This window comes from Athene cunicularia (genome assembly GCF_003259725.1).
Source record: "Athene cunicularia isolate RWA chromosome 8 unlocalized genomic scaffold, athCun1 chr8_part1, whole genome shotgun sequence".
NCBI classification, from domain to species: Eukaryota; Metazoa; Chordata; class Aves; order Strigiformes; family Strigidae; genus Athene; species Athene cunicularia.
Genome location: NW_020799109.1, coordinates 21046868 through 21065781, shown reverse-complemented (window position 1 = coordinate 21065781; position 18914 = coordinate 21046868). Strand labels below are relative to the sequence as shown.

Below are 18914 nucleotides of genomic sequence, written 5' to 3'. Positions count from 1 at the left end.
TCCTCAGCAAAAGCCCCAAATCAGATTGAGACACAGACTACCAAGGAAACATCACTCTCAAAAACCTGCCAGTTGTGCTGGTCACGGAGAGATCAGTGAAGAATTTCCTACAAAATATCTGCTTTTCTTACCTGGCCGTAAGAACTGCTGCTGCCTGAGTAACTTGGCCCACCCTAAGACAAGGACACCATTTGGTTACTCCCCTTTTGTAAGGGATCTGCCCTAAGTTAGGAAAAAGCAAGCAACTTCATCCTAAATCTATGCAGGACAGTGTAAAGAGCCCAGACTTTCTCCTGGCCCTCACAATGATGCTGCATGCGATAATTTCACATTCTGGGAATCTGGGTAATTAAGTAGCACGTAGATACATTTTGAGTGTGAAAATACACACTTTCAGAGAAAACATCCTTTAAGGTTCAGATTCTGAGTGACTGCTAAGTGCTTTTGCAGTGCCATAGCACTCCACTTTCTCAAATGCTGTATTCTGACTGGTGACTGACCAACTGATGCTTACCTGGCTGTAGGAACTGCCACCCTGAGGACGGTAGCCCTGTAAGAAAGGAATTAATGATTCATAATTATGGAAATACAGCTGCCCAGGGGTTTCCAAGAGTCTAGAATCACTTCCTCTCAGTGCCATGACTTCTATGCACCTTTTAGAGGACACATTGAGTGGAATACAGTCATGTCAACCAGTCAAACATGAAAATATATTTATGAGCACTCCAAACAATAATAAACACTAATACCAGATGACAATTTTATGCACAAAAATCAGAGAAACAGAAATATTTGCACCATGTGAAATAGATTTAAAAACGTATTAAATCATTTATTTCCAAGTTGTGCTGGACCAAGTTGTGAAGTCTACATGAATGTTTCTAATCCTTTTAAAGTTCTCTTACCTGAGCATATGTACTGCTGCTGGTGCTTTGCTGACTTTGTCCACTCTACACAAGAACAACAACAAAAAAAAGCTTATTTATTTTTTGAGAGGAATTGCTTAAGTACTAAAACATTTCAAGAAGCAACTCTATCCTTATATCTACTAGACAGTTTGAAAGCCAGAAAGAGTTCCTTATGCTCTTTCTTTCTTCATTTATGCCATCTCCATGTGCTTCAACATTCAATACTTCAGTATATAATGATCCTTCATAAGTAAAGTGCTATAAGTATTTATATATCTTGATGTAACTTTCTTAATGAAAATTTGTCATTTAATACTATAATATAGAAAAAATAATACGTATAATACAGTATGTTCCATATTGTGGTATTTCAAGTGAGTTTAATTCTGCCCTTCAAATGTATCACATAAATTGTCTTTAAATTCATATCAATTTATATTCACATTATGACTGCTTTTTTAATGAATAAGCACCACAAAATTTTGACAAAGGCTTTGTCAGAACAAAAGTGGAAAAGCCACAGTTACAATTTAATCAAGGGAAAGTCACTGCAGAAAATCATTCAATTCCCATGAAATACATGGATTATGAGAGCAATCAAATATTTTTCAGTTTTATTTATACATACACATTGAAAATATTAAACCTGTGTACTCAAAACATTCTACAATTAAATTCAGAGATCAAGTAAAAAGGAAATCTCTGTCAGAATTCATCTCTGGTTATGGAAGAATCTAATGCTACAAATTTTGAAAGCAATGATTTTCAAAGGACAGATTTCAGCTGTGGTAACCTGCTACTGGTATTTCAACAGAAGTGAGAATTTCTTGTCACAGTCTGAAGGACTATCATATGAAGTAAGGAAAGCCTAAACTGTGAAGAGTGGTAAGTATGTAAAAATCACAAAGGACCCAGAAAAAATATGCCTGAGTGATATTCATAATACTTTACAAACATGCTCTTGTTGAGATTGGATTGTAATCAACCTTTTAAGTGCCTGGTTATCAAGAAGCGATGTTATAAACACAAACAAAAGTAATACCTAGCAGATTTTAAGAAAATGTAAGACTGAACTAGTTATTTCCATGAAAAAAATAGACTGTTTAAATGAACATGGAACTGGGCAGGTTATGATTTATGCATAGTTGATTTAATATCACGTAACATTCAAACTTTAATTCTGGAGTTCCATCTGCCTTCCTGAGCAGATTGAGATGGTTAAATTTTGCAAATTTTGAGAGCACTATGGAATTAACTTACAGATGTGTTTGTATTGTATGACTGTAGAAAATAGGTGCAATGGTCTTTAAACAGCAACAAAGTAGGATATCCACTTCACTGTAACCACAGAAACTCCCTACTTCACCACTGTAGTTTGTGGATATCTAAAATATCCACGTTACCCATATTTTATTTTTTTTTTTTGCAAAGAATGAATCATTATTTAGTTTACTGAGATAGGGTTTAGTTACAACTCAAATATAATGGAGAAAGAATGTCTACCTGTATTATGACCCTAGTAGCAGAACTTCCCAAACTCTGAAAAGAAAAACAGAAAACCACAACAGAGAACATTTAATTTGACTTGTTTAAATGCAATGCAGTTAAACAGAAAATACAAACCTGTACTATTTTGCTTGGGGGAATAAAAGGAAAGGTCGTATGTGTGATGGTCTGAGTATCAAATTCTTAATACCCAGCATCAAACTAGTTTATCCTCAGCTCTGAAAGTTTGTGGAGGCAGCCTGACCCTACTAAGTAATTTTCTGCATTTGCCTCTGCTTCTATTATAGCTTCTGTGGAGAACAGCAGAGCACAGGCTATGCTGGTTTTGCACTACCAGTCAGCTCAGCTTTTCCAAATGTGGTGAGTGAAGCTGAGACATCATCATCCCCCCAACCTGTCTCACTGTCACCTGTATTGGACATGTATCACCACACATACAAATTCAATTCCTGATCTAATCATTTGTTTGCTGAAGTTTGGGGCATGCAGGACACAAGTAAAAGGGCAGCAGACACCATCCTGAGGAAATTGGTTTGATCCCACAAGAACTATATTACTATTATAGAAATCATAAGAAGAAAGTATGCTTACCTGGGGGTAGGTATGACGCTGCAAATGAAACAAAACAATCTTTAATTATTTTGCACAAGGTCTTGTCCAAACAGAATACTGCAGCAGAAAAAGGGCCCTATCTTTTGTATGCAATACACAACCAAATGTGAAAGATATGGAAAGGACAGAATAGAACAAATGCATCCTCATTTTCATTCAGGTTAGAACATCAACATGTTTAATTAGAAACTAGACACCAGAAAAACATATATATAAAATGTTGTGTCATACAAATTCACTTTAACCATCTTAAGGCTAAACTTACCTTTGACTGACTGTATGAGTTCCAAGTAAGACAAGTGGAAATGGAATAGTTTAAAAATGAGAATGGAAGTGAATTTACAAAAGAAAATGGCAATAGAATCAGAAAATCAAAACTGAGCAGGAATACAGAGACTTCATTGAAGTACCCAGAATTGACAGCTAATCCAATATCTCTGCAAGTATTAATAACAATCACAGAACCACGAGATTTGCAGCTATCATACTATTGGCTTTCCCTGAGGATAATTACGCACCTAGGGTAAACCCTCCCTGCCAAAGAGTTGTCTCAACACATCAGGAATCTTTTTGACAAATTAAGCACATAGATATTTAAAGGGTTTTGAGTCAAAATTCTGAGCCCTGTAGAGAAAAACTGCTTACCACAGGTGGATAAGGGTTGCTGTTGGCAATGACCACTACCTATGGAAAAATCAGAGAAAACTGTTTACTCATCATAGTGTTTATTTACACAGTTAAATATATTAGGAAAATGAAGACTACTGAATTCTCTAAATTTACTAACTCCAATAATAATGCTATGGATCATCACTTTTATAAAATACTATTTTTATTAAAAAATTTAATGCACATTACCAAGCAATATATATGTATAGATGGTTTACACAAGCGTATAAGGAGATAAAAGACTTTCTCCCAGTCACTCTGACTCAGCTGTAGAGGCAGAAGCAGGATTTCATGTATTGTACCATATCCAATGGCCTGTCCTGTGTGTCCTTTTTGATCTTCAACTTTCCACCCCAAACTGGAGTATCAATTTAGTTTCTCTTTATTCAGTATTACGCTAAACAAAGGCTTAATACTGAGTTCATTCAAAAAAATTAAGCCAAATGCAATACTAGTAACTTCTGTTTAGGTTTTAATGTTTTCTAACTAGAAGCTTACCCCTGCCTTTTTTTTTTTTAAACTGAAAACAGTTTGTATTATCCAGTGGTATAAAAAGGAAGAAGAAAATTGATGCTATCAGAAGTAAAGAATTCTAGTATAAAACAGGGAGAACTATTATGTTTTTAAAACTAAGTTATTAAAAAAAAAATCTATCAATATGTTTTGAATTTTTAAAATAATGTGAAATTAAAATGAATACAAAAAAATCTATGAGGACATGAATGGGTACAATGTGTATTTATCAAACACACCATAATATTAGCCCTGAGCTTCCTGAGGACTGAACTGAGACAAAGAGTCCATGTAAATATTATGAGTCAATTTCAACAGTAATATGAATTCTATTGATTTCAATTGCTTTGAGTCACGCTTATTATCCAGCTCATCTGAATAATAATTGCAGAATCTATATCCTTAAAAGGCCTAATTACATCACAATCACTATCCTAACTTTTTAAAAACAAATCCCCATAAATATGTATGAAATTTTATTTTCCATACAGTTAACTATCAACAAAAGCGGCCAAAGCATGGCTAGCTAATATAAGGCATCTAAGAACCAAACTGATTCAAATCATATGAATCAATCTGGGTTAAAACCTTGAAAAGTCTTAACTGATAAAAGGAACTGTAGTACCACTGAAATAAGTCATGCCAAGTTACAAGAATTTTTTTCCATTTGAATTGAAAATAAGTGTTTACCTTCTTAGTGGAATCTGAACTGCTTGAAGGGACAGACTGTGAAAAATACAGAATCCATTTTTTGTTTAGGTAAATGTACGACAAATTAACTACAGCACTATTTTCCACAAGAATGTTATAGCTAACATAATTTCTCTAAAATAAGATTTCTCTACTAAATTAGATTCTGAATAAAAATACTAATGGATTGACAATTAATAAATGAATAACTGAAATAAATCAACTAATTTATTATTTTTCTGCAACCCCCAATTATTTTGCTAGTTTTACACAGCACTGTATAAAAGCAGCAAATGTTTCATCTAACATTAAATTGGAAGTTTATAATAATCTATTGGTAGAAAAAAAATTAATCATTTCGAACTTCATGAAAAAATCCCCAAACCTAACCCAAACTCCAGAACCCAATCCCCAAAACTAAAAAACATACCATTGAAATATAAACCAGAATAAATATGTGCCATAAGAATAAAAATGTTTTAAATGATGCGTAAAATAATGCGTGGTGAAGATTTCCATTTCATCAACCCATATATGCAATTGCACAGTCAAAATACTTTTAAATCTTAATAACTATTAAAGAAAGTATTGGACTTGGGAATATCATAACAAAACTAACTGGTGTTCATTTACAGTATAAAGATAATTTAATTTCTGTGCAAAAATCAAAGTATAAAACTTCTAATATGTTGATATTACAACATATACTAAACATGTAACTCATCTGTTGAAGTTATTTCCAGATATGATTATTACTTAACCATTGGAAGACTGTCCTCCTTTATCTCCTTCCTTGAATTTTGTTATTGTTTAGTAAAAGTTGGGCATAACTGCTTAGTTTCTGAATAGTTTAGGAAACTGAAAACATGTTGGAAAGCACATAGTTACCTGGCCATAGGCAATACCACCGCTGGATAAGGATGCGCTCTGAAATAAAAACATAAATCAGATATAATGAACAAATTGTTATATAAATAAATATCTAGAAGTCATTGCTTTTTTCCTTAGAGGATGTGCACTTCAAACTGATTACCTCCAGACTTAAATAAATCTAGGGCAATAGTAAAGTATACTGAACTTGCTTAAAGATAGCTGAAGTAAAAATTTTCCAACATTCTACTACAGTCATAAGATTAATGTTGCCCTATCACAAATAGTTTACACTTACATATTACATATTAAACAAAATATATTTAATATTTAGGAATTAATAGAAATAATTATGTATTTAAACTTAAGCATATGATTAAGCAGTTTCTTGGCCAAGGCACTGGAGAGTTTGTTGTCTTTCTGATAGATTTTTTTTCACTTGCTTTCGTGATTTTAAAAGTGGAAAACATGCTTTCAGGTGAAAACAAAATAAATGAGATTGACAACAGCAATTTTTCTACTAATTGAAGTATTATTGCATTAATACACAAAATTTGTAAAAAAAAATCGCAAATAATACTGCACAACATGCAATATCCAAAGACAATTACTCTAACAGATAAAAAGCATTACACAGTAAGAATTTTGCTGTTTCAGTAGGCTAACAAATGACGTGTTTAGAACAGGTGATGGGTAGCGCCTGTAACACAAACAATCACACTTCGACGAAGTGACAATGTAACACCTTTTAATTTTGGTTTTTAATTTCAGAATAATACCTCAGACTACCACCATTTTCCTTAATATATTTAGGAAGAATAATATAGCTCTGAAGAAAAGAATCAAATGCAATAAGGAGATGGGCAAAGAAGCACAGTAGTAGACAATCAGTAAATATATATAAGCAACTTACATCTTGACAAGCGTGTTGACTATACGCATTAGCAGCGCCTCCCTAAGAAAAAAATGTAACCAGTTATTTCTCTTCTATAATTGCTTAAGAAGAAAAGACACACTTCAGACATCCTTGATTCTGACTGATCCTTAGGTAGAGTATGGAAAGAACAGATGATAAAGAGACTATTGTACTTGCCACTATTTATACATGAACACCCATGTGTGAACATATGAGCCAGGCACATTAGCCCTTTGTAAATTAGTGATTATCCAGTGGTACTTGGGAAACATTTTAGAACAGACACTGTCAAGACATTATTTTAATAGAAATAAATGATAAAGATTAATATAATGCTTGTAATTCAAGCATGTAATTCTACATATATATATATATACACATATATGTTAAAATTAAGAAGTGGAAATCAGAAGGAAACAAAAATTAATGCCTTTGGTTTTTAAAGTAAATCTCACTTATTATTAATGTAATCAATAGTCTCCCCCCCCAACTGTTATTTTGTTGTTTTTTGCAAAAATCCTGTACACATTGTGATGAATTTTACATTTTACAAGTACTGATAACATGAATGTTTTACATTTTTGCAAACATTGTCCTTGTTGATGCTGAGTCATCCCCATTTTTCTAGTTTGAAGTCACAACTGATAGTGCTTAGCAATAGAGCTACATGACTAGCTTATTTTTGTTTACCTAGTATACTATGAAAAACCAGCAAAAAACCCCCTGTCATTGATAAGGAAAGAGTAAACTTGACTGTTTCGTCTACCTTTCAGAAATTTTCTCATTTTTTATACTGAGTAAATGTTTGAACTTTGCATTAAAAAATAAAAATCTTATCTTGTAAATGTTGAAAGGGAACCTAAATAATTCTATATATTTGAATAAACCTTCAAATATTTTAGTCCCTACAGTTAGTCACCATCTTGATAAATACACTTCATCGAAGTTTTTGATCTATTTAGCACCACATTAGAGCACTCTTGCATCTTTGACCTATTTCTGGATGACAGGCTTGATCTGTCGAGGATACATAGCTTCACTAGTATCCCTGCTGCATGAAAGAATGAAAACCTGAAATAACCTTATTTATTGCAGATAATTGTGTGATTAATTCTGAGAGGAGGAAAAATTTAGAACATGCAGACCAATTCATAACAGTCTTGTCTGGGGTAGAAGGAGAGAATAGACAACTTGTATAATCAGTATAGTGTAAGTGCAACAGATAACCCCTTCCATTCATTTTTTTTTTTTTTTCCCATGATTTTATAATCTATTTGTTTCTGTTTAACTTTTTAACATCTCTGTTTGCAAACTACTTCATATTATTGAATAAATTGTAATATTTATCTTCTAGCTCACTCTTCATTATTTTCTATTTGCACAGAAACTCCCACATGAACACGCATATAAAAGAATGCAACCGAAGGCTAGGAGTTACTATGAATATAGTTATATTGGGGACAAAAAAGTAAATGTAAGAAAAGTGCTTACAGGACCACATCCACTCTTGCTTATTGTGTAGACTACCCCACTCTGAAATAAAAAGAGAAGTCAATTATTTCCATGCAAAAGCAAAAAGGTGGTGGAAGGCCAGAAAGAAAAAAACAAAAGCCCTGCTGTTTATGACATTAAAAGCTGTGCAGATGACCATGTGCACAGACAAATATGGGATAAGCAAGTACAGAGGTTACCAGCTCACTGGCAACTGGATGTACCAATTCTAATTTAGTATGAGACATTAGTAATCATCCAGATTTCTTATAACTTTGTTATTGGTCAAGTCACCTTTCAAAATCCACAAGTTGTTTTACTAAATGGTCCATATTTTAGAAAAATTTAGTAACTTCAGATAGTTAAAAGACAAGATGAGAAACTCAGCTCTTAGAAAATAATATGTATTATATATGAAAGAGAAACAATGAAGAAACTCAGTATCTAGCATACACATAAAAATAATTGGTATGTTTCAGAGTCTGGTAATTTCACTTACAAGTAGTGAATATTACCAGATAATTCACTAATAAATATAATCACTAGTAAGTAGTAAGAAATATAACCTTACTAAGCTCAGTTTGAGAAACTGGAGACAGACCAGAAAGCATCTGACAGTTCAAGTGCAAATAGGCACACTGTGGTAGGGGAGACAATTAACTAAAAAACAGGTATACATTTCTGTGATTAAAGAAGTGAAAATGATCAGTGAGAATGTAGGCACACATATCCCAAAAGTTTTAAAAGGCTAACTAGACAATGAAATCCCTGAATTTTCAACTGAAAATATAATCTGGTGTTAAAAGTGATACAGACATTATACTGGAGCTTTGACATATGTATGAATATCTGGTGAAGTTTGGAGAAATTTTGCAAATTTTTGTGGAGAAGACAGTGATAAATAAAATAAATAAGTAATAAATAAAATGAGGCCTTAAAAAAAAAAAAAAAAGAAAAATGCCCAATCAATTAATGATAAGTACAGTTCGTTTTCATTATCCTAGGTGTCTCTAAAATGATAAAAAAATGGTTTGTGTCTGTATTTACATGCACATGTGCATAGATAGGTAGGAATCCTCTAGGAAGGTGGAATTAATCTTTTTTTCCCTCAAAAGGGTCAATGCTTGTTAAAAATGCTTAATGTGTGAAATCAGAGATGGTGAAGCGTCTTGTAGGTACGAATACTGACAGCAAGCTACTGAGTTCAGCAGTGTGTAGGTAGCTGAACCTCGTCCAGGTACCGAACATACAGTTTACTGGATTAATAACTCTGGCATTCTACATTAACTAGCAGAGATGATATTTCAGTACAGTATTAAATCACCTCAGTACTCTGTAGTTACAGAATTTTAGTTGTTCAAGGTTACTAAAGGAAAACGTGCAAATGCTGGAAGTTAGGACTCTTACCTGACTGCCTGAATAGCTGTTCTGAGAGGAACCAGAGGGTCCAACCTGTAAAGAAACCAAAATGCTATTTATTATTTTGCAAAAAATTGATTTTTATATAAATTATTTTCAGGAAAGAAAGGTCTACTTGGTGGGAAAAGGAAGAACACAAAGTTTTCTGTGACTTCATTCCACTGATACTATTAAAATTATTTCAGAGATCTTTAATGCCAAATAATAAAAACTATACCAAAACAGCTGGTATAAATTAACATTAATCTGCTGCTTGTACCCTTTTTAATCTGGCCTCATACACTTGATGTTCATCATCGATGAGGAGACAGTGTAGTGTAGGCACTGTCAAGATCATTAAAAAGCAGATGAAAAATTTTACTGATGTGACTATGCAGTCACTAGACACTACGAAATGTAGGGCACATTTGCTGGGAGAAAGGAAAGAAGAAAAAGAGGTTTCTTCACTGAGATGCAAAGTGATATTTTTCAGAAAAAAAAAAAAACAAATAAATTTTAAATCTAGATCATGATTTGCAAAAGGCAATGTTTCAGAGCTGTTGAAATAAGTGATCTTGAAAAGCAAGCAAGCAGTATGACTAAAAAGTGAAGACAGAAAGAAGAAAACTTCTATTAGAAAATTATTCCAGATTAGCTAGAGAGAACCTTTAGGAGGAAATGGTAACAAGGCTGACAACCATTTGGAAAGTTTGGAATTTTAATCAACCAAGATAAATGGCCAAAAAGAAAAATACATTGAGCAACAAGAGGAATAAAGGACTAGAAGAAGCTTTTAACTAGGTCTTGAGATCTTGGGCAATCAGCAGTATGTCAATGTTTTTGAAGAAAGAATACTTACCATGATGCATCTGCCTTGTGTTGTGTAAGTCCCTCCACGCTGCAAGAAAGTACAGGTTCCAGTTACTGTTTATTGACTGGTGTATAAATACCAATTTTAAACAGGAAATCAACTGAATTCACATTCATGGTCTGAGTGAAGATGTCAAGTGTTTCGTTACTTACAATACCTTACACATTGTAACAATCTGATCTGAGAACTGATGTTAACTAATTAAAAATAAAAGTACCTTCAAAACTGTATACAAAATGTAAGCATAAATGAGATCTCACTAGGGAAGTAATTTGAATGGTATGATACATGCTACATGTACATGTGCTTCATGCTACAACCATGAAACACCTGCACCAGTAGGACAGGAATTTTAAATTTGAGGTAACTGAAATTTTGGAAATTAAAGAAAAATTATTCTTACCTTGTTACATTCTAATTCTATCATAAGCTGTGAGGAAAAAAATGAGGAAATATTTACAAATTACTTACTGGGAAAAAAAAAAAAACCAAACCTTATTATAGGAAACAGAAAATACATTTCGTGAAGCGAGGAACAAAAGAGAGGTGTTCACTCTTGGTTAGATAACATGATGACACAAATCAGTGTTGCTGCAGTCAAGAAACAATATGATAGACTTGAACAGACTTTCTTTACTTTAACTGACTGTCATGTTTAAAATGTTTCATATAAGCATAATTATTGGCCAAAAATAAACTCACTTCTAAGAACGTGCTACACAGCTATTGTTCCCAGGGAGTGGTGCAGCAGAATTAAGAACAGAACAGCACGCCATGAAGTACAGTAGAGTTCTCCTTATGAGCAATTTTCTTTTCTTTGTCTTTAAGCTACGTTTTTTTTTTAATAACTAGATTATTAGTTTCCTTATTTCTGTGGGGGAAGAATAGTATTTATTTTATTTTTTTCATCAATTTAGCAAGAGGATTAGGCAGTTAAATTAAAAGTGTTGAAAATATCTAATAATTTTGGCCATCTTAGTTAATGAATACATGGCAACAAATATATGTCTTGTGTCAAGTCAAAAATACAATTTATTGTCTTTATTTCTAGTATGCAAATACACTCAAAACATACCTTCCTTTTACTTTTTCCTGTCCCATTAACTGACTCAGAACGCATAGTTGTGAGAGTTTTGCTTTGAATTCCAACCCAAAATTTCTCTAGATCTTGAACAACAGTTGCACTGGAGAGAAAACAAAATAATATTTTTTTTCTATCAAAATATTTCAGTATAAAATACCAATGAAGTCTCCTCCCCCACCTCTCCAGCCATGAAAATCAATTCTAGTTTGATTTTAAGGTTATACAGTACAAGTTTGAAAAGAACATGATCAATTTCCAGAACACTTTTCCAGTTACTGTATTATCATCCAACATCATTTTGAAGATAAATAAAATAGATGCTGAGAAGAAGCAGAAGAGGAATTGGACACTATTTGAAGAAGCACTCATTCCAGTAAGGAGTATCAGCTCAAGTGTCCATAAAAATTGTCACACCTCTTTCCAGCTCTGACAATCTATATATCTATGATGGTGAACTGCTTTTCATGACATTAAAGAGGGGAAGTGATCATGGTTTTAATATGTGTACTTTTTCTCCTTTTTGTATTCCTCAGGAATACAAAAGCAAGGCCAAGATGCTCCTATCATAAATCTACACTTCAAACAATATCAAGATATTAAACATTTAGATATTTTTCAATTACATCAAGCATGCATTTCACTAGACCAGGTGATACTTTTACAAGCTTCTGGTCTGCAAGAAAAAAAGCATTAAACAGGAAAAATTTGTCTTCTCCTGTTTTCAGCAGTTAGTTCATGGGTCATAAACTCATTTTTAAATTTATCTTAAACCATTTACATCAAACCATTATTCTTCCACTGTTCAAAATGAAAAAAAGTTATAATTGAATAGAGTCTGAACTTTACTTATTCAAGGAACTAGTTACATTCATATTGTTGCTCTTGTAATTAAAGAGGTCAAAGTGTAAAAACTGGTTACTCAAAGATCCATTAATAACACTGTGCTTAATGGAATTATTTACATATATTAACATCTGTAGGACAGTGTTTACCTTTTATAATTATACCTTGAAATGGAAATCATGTTATGTGGGAAGTTGTGACAAACTATGAAAAACCCATGATTGTGGCAAGAGAAGAACATCAGACAGAAGCAACACAGATCCATGTCAAAATATTTCACAGAAATAAAATTCAAAGGCAAAAAAACCCTCCTCAAAATTATTTACATAAATTGAAGATCTTTAACATCATGTGGAGCAATCCATGTTGTTGTAATTTTCTGTTTCACATCTGAATTTGCATGACTTACTGCTGAATTCTGCAATTAAAAAGAAACATACATAAAATTATATAAGATGCAATGTGACTTTTACCTATATTATTAGGGGAACTGTCTCTACTACAACAGGAACACTGATGTCCTAAAAAGTGCCAGGTAGCTTCTAGATTAGATTCATATCACATATAGAAGGTACATGTATTTCTTGAGAAAGTCTATATTTTTAAACTCTACTGATGATATAACTTTGCCATAGAAATAATGCTCACTATTTCTATCAATTTTGATTAAAGTATTCAAAAGGAAACCAAGTTAATATAAGTATTCAAAAAAAAATTTGAATACATACCGTCCTGTTATGACATCCCAAGCCTTTAGTATTTGGATCTGTAATTTTAAAAGTACCAACAGGAACATCTCCTTCTATTTCTCGAGCTTGTAGATTAAATCCTTTAAAACCAACATCTTTAAGTGCTTCCAAACTCACTGTGAAAACAGACATTTTGAAAAATTTAAATTTCATACACAACTAAAACCTCTTACATGTTTAACAACTAATTTCCCTTTTATCCCTAATTTTCACTCCAAAGCACAAGACTGCATGTACAGAAATTACTTAAAACCTTTTACAACATTTAAAAATGCTGGGATTTATTAGAATATTAATTAATTATCAAGAAAATTACAATAAAGGAAAAGGAAGAAATTTGGAGAGGTATGAAATAAATGATTTATTGACAATTTTAAAAGTAATTCTGCTCTACCAAATGACTATGACTTTCTTGTTAATCTCATTTGCCCCCCACGCATACTCAGAATATTGACCAGTGGCCCTGCTGACCAAAAGCTTTTTTATTTTCTCTCTAATTAGGCCTACAAAGTCAATAGCTATGGGAGAAAGAGAATTGTCTTTCTTTCTACCTCTGTTTCAAAATAAGAGATTAACTCTTGCCTAAGGCTGAATTGCAGAACCATTTTTTTTAATGTGTTACAATTGGAAGAGAAACTACACAGTTTGGCTCTCATGTTCTATATTAAACATGAAAAGTTAATAATTATGAACTACTCAATTTTACTCAAATTTTGCTACTGAAGAAGCTCAGACAAGTATGGAAGACAGCAGGCTGCGTTTTCTACATATCCAAATTGACACTGAATTTCAAGAGGCATAATCAAATTTGTTATGATCTATTAAAACTTGCTCTGCTGATGTCAGTATTAGGTACATTTGCAAATAAAATCAGAATAACAGTTTATGCCCAGAGGTACATGTGCTCATTAAAAATAAGCACAGATAAACTGGGAATGACACAAAAGTCAAGGCAAGGACCAATCATACCTTGACAATTTAACATTTCCAAACACCTGGATAATTAGCCTTCCAATTTGACATCAACTTTCAGTCCTAATTCACCAATTTTCACAGGTCTCACAAAAGGGGTGACATCCTACACTTGAATGTAGTGTTAAATCAAGCACAGGTAAGAGTTTTGGCACATGGCATGCCATAGATGAAACTGCAACATGCTCAATCAAAGGGCAACCTAATGCAGCTCCCTAAGACCAGGCACTGGATGCTTACAATTTGAAGCAATAGAAAAAAAATGCTAAAGCGAGAAAAAAAGGAAATGGTTAGGGAAAAAAAAAAAAAAAAGGGGGGGGTAGAGAAGGCAAGGTTAGCAGCATCTAGGATTCAATCTTTTTGTTATGATAAATCTCATATAACCTCACAGAACAGTCTGCCTATACTTAAATCCATCCATCATTTTGCAGGCAATACCGTTTTAAAAATAGCTATCAGTAATCAGCCTTCCCATCCTTGAAGGAGCTATTCATACATGTTTTTTTTCAAGAATGGCAGCTATACTAGGACTCTGACACTCCTCCATTTTTCTCCCTACATACCACTCTCCGTGGAAGCACATCCATGCTACTAGGTTCACATAAAACAGAATCCCAGCTCGACAGCAGCTACTCAGTGAATAATGCCCTTTTTCAGCTACTGAGATACAACCATGGACATGTGATGGGTTACAACTCACTTCCATGTCCATGTTTCTTCTAGCAAATGGCTAGGAAAAGAAGCATTCACAAGCCTTTTAAAGTGTGACAGCACCATGAGATGGCATCATATTGTGGAGAAACAAGGCTGTCAAAGTGTTCCATCAGAGAGCAATCTGGGATTAGGAAAATAAAAAGGTGGTTTAAACCACAATAGCTTCGCCTCCTGCAATGTGATAAAATCTGGGATGCAGCTCTTAGAACGATGACTCAAAATGTGTCACTCTCGAATTGTCCTACAATGCATCTTGAATTTTTATTTTCCTGTAAACTGACAGCATGTGAACATCTAATGAGTAGGATCCCTTTGTACTGCAGAGGCTTGATACAACAGCAAATTCTCAAATATTAAGTTAAAGAGCAAATAATTATTAGTCCAGTTTGGCTAGCTGTCACATTTCATTTTAATTTTGTCACAGAAATTATAGCATGAAGTTAAGATATATTTATTAGATAGGAAAAAGAAAAACTGATATATTTTCAGTTTTACAAATATTAACATACATATGTATATAGAAAATATTTCAAAAAAGATTAATATCTCAGGTATAGATGAACAAGATTGAAATTAAAAAATAAATTTAACTAGACTGAGAGGGAAATAGAGGAGTTTTGGTGAAGAATGATAATTCTGGGAGACACAGATAAAGATTTTATGTCATTCAGATTATTTACCTTGGATTTCATTTCCTGGCTCAAAGTTATCAAAAGATACAGCAATAATATATGGTGGTGCAGATGTCTGTGGTTCAGCTTCATAGTTTGGTAACAGAGAATCACAATCAATTGAGGTATTTGTCTGTGGAAAACCAAGGATTCCAGGCAAAAATATCCCACAGAACAAAAAAACAAAGCAGGAGTGTCTCCTCATCTGTGGAACAAAAGAACAATATAGTTTATAGGAACTTCTTTTTAGGAGTTGTCATGTTTGACAAATATCTGCTTTTCTCCAGGGTAGAAATCTGGGCTTTCAGTGTATCCATATATTTTGAAGAAAATAAATTAAAATAAAATACCTATATACACTGGCAGAACAGTGCAATAAATAACACAAATATTTCCAATTTTAAATATTGAAATATTAATGGAAGTTTAAATTCTCTGGTTACACGACAACAATCCATTAACAGCCATGTCTGCTGTATTAGGGCTTTGGACTAGAAAAAGCTTTAAACAATCTTTCTCCTTGTTGTGCTGGCATATTTAGCTCAGCTCCTTTGTTATTCACTAAGACACAATCTTACGTGTCTCAAACTGTTTTTTGTAGATACAACCATGATTAGCACCCTCTCTTTTGACTGCTTTGCTTAATTCCACTTCCAAGAGACAGCCAAGAAATCTATTGTTAAATGCCCTAGAGAACTCTTGGAAGTTTTTGAAAATATTTGTTTCCTGAAGACCTTAACAAAAGACTTCTGCAAAGTTGTTTGGAACTTCTAAACAATTTTAAACTACTGAATTGTTTGTGCATGCTTTCTATGGGTTAAGAATAAATTATACCCAGTACAGAAATTCACAAAAATAACTAAGTGGCAGGACTGAAGTCCAATTTTCAAGGATTGTCAGTGGAAAGAAACTACAGGATTGCCTTGTGTGATACAATAGGCTGTAACAAAAAGAATGGAGATATTTAACTGAGATTTCTTTAAAGCATTTTAAACATAACATGAGAGATATGTTCAATTTGTATCATCTACCTGTGTATCTTAATTTGTGTATGAATGTGTTAAGACCATTCGGTTTTGTATATGCTAATAAAATAAGTAACAGAAACACCTGGAAGCAGGGGAAAAACTTCAGAACACAATTCCAAACACCCACATACTTAACTCTGAACTTAACTTTTTAAAAAGCCACTGAGTCAACAGATAACAACAAAACAGGTGACTGTGAAATGTTGAAAGATTTCCTATAGGAAGATGATGAAGGTTTGCATAGTGTCACAACCAGTAAGTGCAGCAAGCAGGAAAGCTATATGTGCACGTTATCACGTCTTTAAAGCAGATGAAGGCTATTCCTCCCAAAAATCTCATGAAAATGTCACTTAAATGGGATCCTGGTAAGCATTACGTTTTGGTATCAGTGCGCTGGGTGCGGTTATCCAATCTCTTGTGACGATTTTGACATGGCCCACCTCTAATTAAATTTTAAATACAGCATGTAGGTGCTATTATATTAACAGATGTGGTAAACAGTGATTTAATATGAACCAGTCTATGTGTTGTTGAAATCTTTGTCTGACTCATGGAGAGATGGAAAAAAAAAATCTGTTTCTAATTAGATGTTCTATTTCAAAGCACCGAGTCCTTAGCACTAGTTCAGCTGGGATTGGAAAATTGTCTGGAGCTGCAGTCTGCCACAAAACAGTCTGAAACCTCCTTTCCAATTTTTCTAGCTAGAAGAGAGCCAGAAACACAATCACAAGTTGAAACACGGCTGAGATGCCTTTGCTTTGCATCAGCTCACTGATTTAACAGTTCATGAACTATTCTAAGAGTATCTTTGTGCCATCCTTTGGAATCGGGTTTTAGGTGAGGAACAGAAACATAGTAGCATCTTACAAAATTCCAAGTTCATACTTGAGGTAGAATCAGAAAATAATTTCTAAGGACCCCGAGTTCCAATACATACTCAATGCAATCATGTTACCTTGCATCACAAATTTACATTTTCTCCATGAAAAATGTAAAGAAACTAAAAGTACATACTCCTAAAATGAAGCATATGGAATTCTGGGAAAAAAAAAAATCTGCAAGCTTCTGATTTGATATAATTATGAAAAATTAACTGTATCCTCAGTTCCTTCACCTGATGGAAAAATTCTTTTTTTAATCACAAATACAATCCATTCTTCCTATAAGCCTATATGGCCCTCATCTTTGCAGTACCTGAGTTGCTACCTTAGGAATCCTCTTCCACACCTAGTCTAATACGACTTCAGGCCAACAATTAAATCTCTGGGTGCTAGTTAGCTACTGCATTCAAAGTCTAGTGGAATTGGGAAGAGACACTTTGGTGGCTTGCTTCTCCAGAGCCTTGGGCAAACTTCTGAATAGAGACAAAAGTTGTTTTAAAAGCCTTTAAATATAGAGCATTTAATTAATATGATAAACACTTTTCTGTAATTTGAAAAACAGTCCTGGCAAGTCCATCCTGCCAACAGTTTAAGACTCAGTCCTGTATACCCCTTTCCAATCCCAATCTTTATGAGTATTTTTCTCCTTTCTTCTCTCCTCCTAGATGTTCTTGATGAGCCACAGACTTACTCTTCAGCCTCACCAGCTAGCGTGCACCCTGTCCCACATCCCCACCAACACACCTTATCAACCGAGTGCTGATGTGTGGGCATCCTCCGGTCCCTCTATGGTCAGTGTGGAAGAGCTGCAACCAGGCAGCGCGGGTGCCCCAGCAAGATGAGAGAGAGGAGGCGGAAGGTTCAGCCAATCGGCAGCGAGGTGGGGAGCTGGCGCGGCCAATCAGGGCCGGCCGTGCTCTGCCCTGGAAATTAGGACACCGCAGGTGGGACACTCCTGCCCAGATGGGGCGATGACAACACACACTCCTCACAGGTGAATCATGCCCTCTCTGACCTTTAACTAGGCATCTGGGATAGGTAAGGCTTCTGAAGGTTGATAGCCTAAACTAGTATGTTGACTAAAATCTACAGAATTATACTATAGAAAAGACTTACTAATATTTCATGAGCAGTTTCTTTAAATATTCTACACTAGTCTGTGTAATTCAACCGCAGTATTCTGCTGCTAGTTTTTCACTTTTTTACTCATTTCTTACAGTTGGAAAAGACATGGAGAATTCCAGTCATCATAATACTACCAAGCATTTTCTCAGAGCAAAGAGTTAATGAGGCTGTTTTATCTCATATACCTTGTGGGAAGGATCTGAAGTTATTGTTTTTTTTTTTTTTTTTCTCTTCAGTAATATTTTCACAAGGTCTCTACTGAAGATTGGGAGAAGTCCAAAAGCTGGATGACACACAGTATAGAATAGAGTATTTTCAGAAGCTGGATGACACACAGTATAGAATAGAGTATTTTCAGTTGGAGGGGACCTACAATCATCTATGTAGTCCAACCGTCTGACCA

The 18914-nt window shown here is 34.0% G+C and overlaps 1 protein-coding gene across 1 annotated transcript in view; it reads right to left on the bottom strand.

Annotated features, from left to right (window-relative positions):
* Positions 1-16088, bottom strand: part of LOC113482869 (hornerin-like) — a 53125-nt gene extending 37037 nt beyond the window's left edge. The window contains exons 1-16 of the mRNA XM_026853963.1: positions 16056-16088; positions 15487-15682; positions 13100-13236; positions 12698-12789; positions 11520-11628; positions 10848-10874; positions 10433-10471; positions 9583-9627; positions 8176-8217; positions 6682-6723; positions 5787-5825; positions 4899-4934; positions 3672-3710; positions 3006-3023; positions 2412-2447; positions 906-950 (exon numbers count right to left, since the gene is read on the bottom strand). Of these exons, the coding sequence (XP_026709764.1) occupies positions 906-950; positions 2412-2447; positions 3006-3023; positions 3672-3710; positions 4899-4934; positions 5787-5825; positions 6682-6723; positions 8176-8217; positions 9583-9627; positions 10433-10471; positions 10848-10874; positions 11520-11628; positions 12698-12789; positions 13100-13236; positions 15487-15682; positions 16056-16088 (975 nt within the window). The remainder of the gene's footprint in view (positions 1-905; positions 951-2411; positions 2448-3005; positions 3024-3671; positions 3711-4898; positions 4935-5786; positions 5826-6681; positions 6724-8175; positions 8218-9582; positions 9628-10432; positions 10472-10847; positions 10875-11519; positions 11629-12697; positions 12790-13099; positions 13237-15486; positions 15683-16055) is intronic.
* Between the last annotated feature and the right edge of the window lie 2826 nt (positions 16089-18914).